Below are 4,588 nucleotides of genomic sequence, written 5' to 3'. Positions count from 1 at the left end.
GTGTTGTACTCTGTGTGAAATGGTGGGTGCTGTGAGTAAAATGAGCAGAGAGGAGGCTGTTTAGTGTATAGTTCTGTTCGCAGCCTGGGTTTTGAGCACAACCTGGACGATGTTTTTGAAGGTCCTGTGGTTCTGCAGCCATCAGTGAAGGCATTCTGCTTTTAATACCATGTGAGTTCATGTTTGTACCTTTTCTTCAGGACTCTTAACTAAAGAGAGAGAGAGAGAGAGAGAGAGAGAGAGAGAGAGAGAGAGAGAGAGAGAGAGAGAGACAAGAGTATATATTTCACCGTGAAACTAATGTTAATTTCTTTGTAGAAAATGTATAAACTACTTCCTCTGGGTAGTAAAGCCACTGTGGTGTTTTTTTCCCTTTTCAGATTGTGTCTCACTTTTTTACTATGAATACACACAGCTTCTTCTTTTCCTTTCCCAGTACCAGAGCATATTTTTATTTTGGAATTTCTCTTTTACTTTTTGCATGGTTTTAGTTTAGTTTTATTGAGTCAGGGTCTCAGTCTATATTTTGGGCTGACTTTGAACTTTGTAAATGGGCCAGTAGAACTTGTGGTCCTCTGGCCTCGCCTCTGGCGTGCTGGGGTACAGCAGAGCCACCACACCCAGATGCTATGTTCTCTGTAATATAATTCTGTAAAATTTGTGGGCTCAAATTTTATGAGGTTGCTGACTTTTTGAAATTATAAAAGTAATTCTCATGAGGCATGGTAGTGAATGACTGTAATCCAGCACTTGGGAGTCAGAGGTCAGCTTTGTATACATGGCATGTTTCAGGCCAGCCTAGGCTATAAGGTAGAGACTCTTTCAAAACAAGAGCAATAAAAGGATAAAAGAACTACATCAAACTCTCTAAAGAATAGTCTTTTTTTTATTTTATTTTTTATTGACAATAGTTATTTTCATACAAAATATTCTGATCATGGGTTCCCCTCTTTGATCTCCTTCCAGTTCCTCCCCACCTTGCCCATACTTCCACCTCAACACCTTTCTTAAGAAAACGGACAAAGTAAAAAAAGACAAACAAGAGTAAAACAAAGTAAACAACCCTAAAAACGAAGCAAAGAACACCACATATTCATATTCTCTCTCTCTCTCTCTCTCTCTCTCTCTCTCCCCCTCTCTCTCTCTCTCCTCCCCCCTCTCTCTCCCTCTCTCTCCCTCCCTCTCTCTCTCTCTCTCTCTCTCTCTCCCCCCTCTCTCTCCCTCTCTCTCCCTCTCTCCCTCTCCCCCTCTCCCCCCCCTCTCTCTCTCTCTCTCCCTCTCTCTCCCTCTCTCTCTCTCCCCTCTCTCTCCCTCTCTCCCTCTCTCCCCCTCTCTCTCCCTCTCTCTCCCTCTCTCTCTCTCTCCCCCTCTCTCCCCCTTTCTCTCCCTCTCTCTCCCTCTCTCTCTCTCTCTCTCTCTCTCTCTCCCCCCCTCTCTCTCCCTCTCTCTCCCTCCCTCTCCCTCTCCCTCCCCCCTCTCTCCCCCTCTCTCCCTCTCCCTCTCCAGCCAGTGCTGTATAACAAGACGCTGTGTCAAATCTTCACTCCCTCTATCACCAAAAATAATTCACTAGCTAAAGAAAAGTTAGCATCACAGCTGTGGAGGTGCACAGAGCCGGCCCCTGCTTTTCCTCTCCGTTGCAGTTCTTAGAACTTCTACCTGAGTTTCGGTTGTTGTCGTTGTAAGGAATAGATAGGTGTCACTTAAATCAAGAAAAGCCTGGTAAGGAGGCAGATAATATCTGATGACAAGAGTGAATTAACTCTTTTATAATGTCCTTCATTCCCTGTTTCTTGCTTTTTTTTTTTTTTTTTTTTTAATTGTTCTGAGAGTCCAAACCAATGATCTGTGCATTTTGGACAAGCATTCTATCATTGAGCTTCATCCTATTATTATTTTTTTTTCTTTTTCTTTTTTTTCTCTATTATTATTTTTAAGTTTATTTTTATTTTATTTTATATTTATGGATGGTTTGTCTGCATTTATGTCGGTATCATATTTGTGCCTGATTCCCTGAGAAACTAGAAAAGGGTATCTGGTCCGCAGGAGCTGGAGTTAGCGGTGATTGTGAGCCTCCCCGTGGGTGCTGGAATTGAATCTGGGTCCTCTACAGGAACAGCCAGTGCTCTTACGGGCACAGCCATCTTCAGCCCCCTGCGCTTACCTTTATTTCTACTTCTGCTGTATTTACACTTATTACTCTTCTCTGTCATAGACTGATGTCCTTGCTAGTTGCTATCAAGTTTTATTTATTGTAGCCTTAAGTTGTACAATACTTTGTATGTTTGTAGCCACTTACACGTTACTTAAGTGAGTCCACAGCAGAAAGTACCCTGAGCTGGGGGGAGGGAGGGTTGTGACTTTCGTTTCTTATTCAGCTGTGTGCGTGCATGTGTGTGTGTAGTGGGGAGATGTTTTTCTTGAAAAAGGGTCTTACTAAGTGTAGTTTAGGCAGGCTTCAAACTCAAGATTCTCCTGCCTCAGCTTTCTGCATGCTGGGCTTACAGGTCTTTACCATCCACACTTGCCTCGTGTGCGTGTGCGTGCGTGCGTGTGTGTATGTGTGTGTGTTTTGAAACAGAGTTTCTCTGTGTATCCTTGGCTATCTTGGAACTTGCTTTGTAGATCAGGCTGGCCTGGAACTGGCCTGGAACTCATGGAGACTCAAGTGCCTCTGCCTCCTGAGTGCTGGGATTAAAGGTGTGCACCACCACACCCAGCCCCTCTGTTGTATTTTAACTGGGTGACTTGGGCCAAAGTATCTTTGTTTTTCTGTGCTTCAGTGCAAATAGCTCATCTGTAACTTCACCTAGATCTTCTCTTAGGCTCTCTGGAAGTACGCTTAAGCATAAACTTGAAATAATTCCCTATCTATTACTTGTGTTTCATATTTTCATGTTTGTAATTTGAAAAATGCAGACACATAACTACAGAAGGAGTTTGCTCCCTTGCTCAGTGTTCAGTGTTTCTTCATTCCGGGGTCATTTTTGATGTCTACTTGTACAGTTCACTGTTACGTAAACAGAAACTGAAAGCTTGTGAACGTGGCTGATCAGGAAGACCACAGGATGATGGTTTCAGATTGTTGTATTTTAGAGACTCCTAAAACTTAAGGCGTACTTGAAATCCCTTTGCCAGAATCTCAAACCTATCCAGTTGTTTTGAGTTAAATTCAGTTTTGTTAATAGGAACTACATTTTCCTTAAAAATGATGCTTCCAGAGCACAGTGACAGATCACATACCTCAAAGCCGGCTTTAGCTAAGAAGTGAGAACTGGAGCGTTAGGCTCAATGATGAAGGTTGGTAGTCACCACCACCCTCCGCCCCACCCACCCTTTCTGAACTAACTTCTTGAATTATGTATTTAGAGGATTAAATTGGCAGGAAAAATTTCGTGAGAGCAAATAATGTCATATCTGACAGGTACATGATTCAGGGCCGTGTTTTAGAACAGCAAAGGGGAAGAGAAAAGGTCCCAGCAACACTCAGCGCTTCAGAAGCTCCACTTAGCTGCACGTGTCTCTCTCTGTGTTCTTAGTCAGTGGGTGTGGGGGAGCCTGATTGCTCTGTTCCGACAGACTCCACAACAGTGAACAAGAACCATGGCCCAGGACAAAATAAGCTACTGGATTTCTTTACAAGTCACTTGATTTTTATGTGTGTGTCTTCTTCAACAAATGGACTTGATATTAACTGTCTCCTTAACTTCGAGTTCTAGGATTGTCCTCTGTCCTCTTCGTTGTACTTACATGCTAATATTCTGCTTCCAGGCCAAATTCACTGTGAAGAAGTCAGAAGAGGAAGAAGATGCCTCTAAAGACACTTACATCATCGAGTGTGAAGGAATCGGGATGGCAAATCCACATCTCTAGGGGTTTACCTGAGCAATACCTCCATGTTGCACTAACTGATTTTCTATATGCTGCAACACAGTGACTAAGAAGTAAGATGTTGACTGAATTTGGAGGAGACGAAGCATAGTACTTTGAGATGCTGAGAATGCTTCATCATGTTAAGCTCACCTTGACTGTCTCCTGAGATATAGACAGTGAAAGACAAAACTTGATGAGTGTGATCGTAAATTTCAGTATTAAAGTATTGAAATCAGATGTGGTTTATACCCCAAATATGTGCTGCTTCTCTTTTTTTTAATGTAATAAACTAAGCCAGGGACATAGAGTTGATCTGTAATTTGTGTTACTAGTGACCTCTTCTGTAGTTTTACTTTCTGTAGTTTGAGCTACCTAGGGTCAACTTTGGTCCTGAAATATTAACTAGAAAATTCGACATAAATAACTTATCAGTTTTGAATGCAACTTCTTTCTGAGTAGCATGATGAAGTCTCATACCTTCTGTTCTGTCCCACCTGTGAGATGAATCGTTTGTCCGGTATGCCAATATTATTTTTGCCATTAACTTGCCCATGACACACTTAGTAGCTGTTTGCTATCAGATCAGTAGTTGTAGTACTACAGTGTTTGTGTTCAAATGATATTAGAATATTAAAGTCTCCAGTGTGCAGGAGCAGGGGAACTTGACTATTCAGGTGTGCCCAAAAGAAATGCTTCCATTAAGTAGCACATCACA

At 42.2% G+C, this 4,588-nt stretch overlaps 1 protein-coding gene across 1 annotated transcript in view; it reads left to right on the top strand.

The window, feature by feature from the left end:
* Positions 1–4,128, top strand: part of Rtca (RNA 3'-terminal phosphate cyclase) — a 21,183-nt gene extending 17,055 nt beyond the window's left edge. The window contains exon 10 of the mRNA XM_059266135.1: positions 3,772–4,128. Coding sequence (XP_059122118.1) covers positions 3,772–3,873 — 102 coding nt within the window. The 3' untranslated portion in view covers positions 3,874–4,128. The remainder of the gene's footprint in view (positions 1–3,771) is intronic.
* Positions 4,129–4,588: the final 460 nt, after the last annotated feature.

The sequence above is a fragment of the Peromyscus eremicus genome, chromosome 6, assembly GCF_949786415.1.
Source record: "Peromyscus eremicus chromosome 6, PerEre_H2_v1, whole genome shotgun sequence".
NCBI lineage: Eukaryota > Metazoa > Chordata > Mammalia > Rodentia > Cricetidae > Peromyscus > Peromyscus eremicus.
This window is presented reverse-complemented; position numbering and strand designations above follow the sequence as displayed.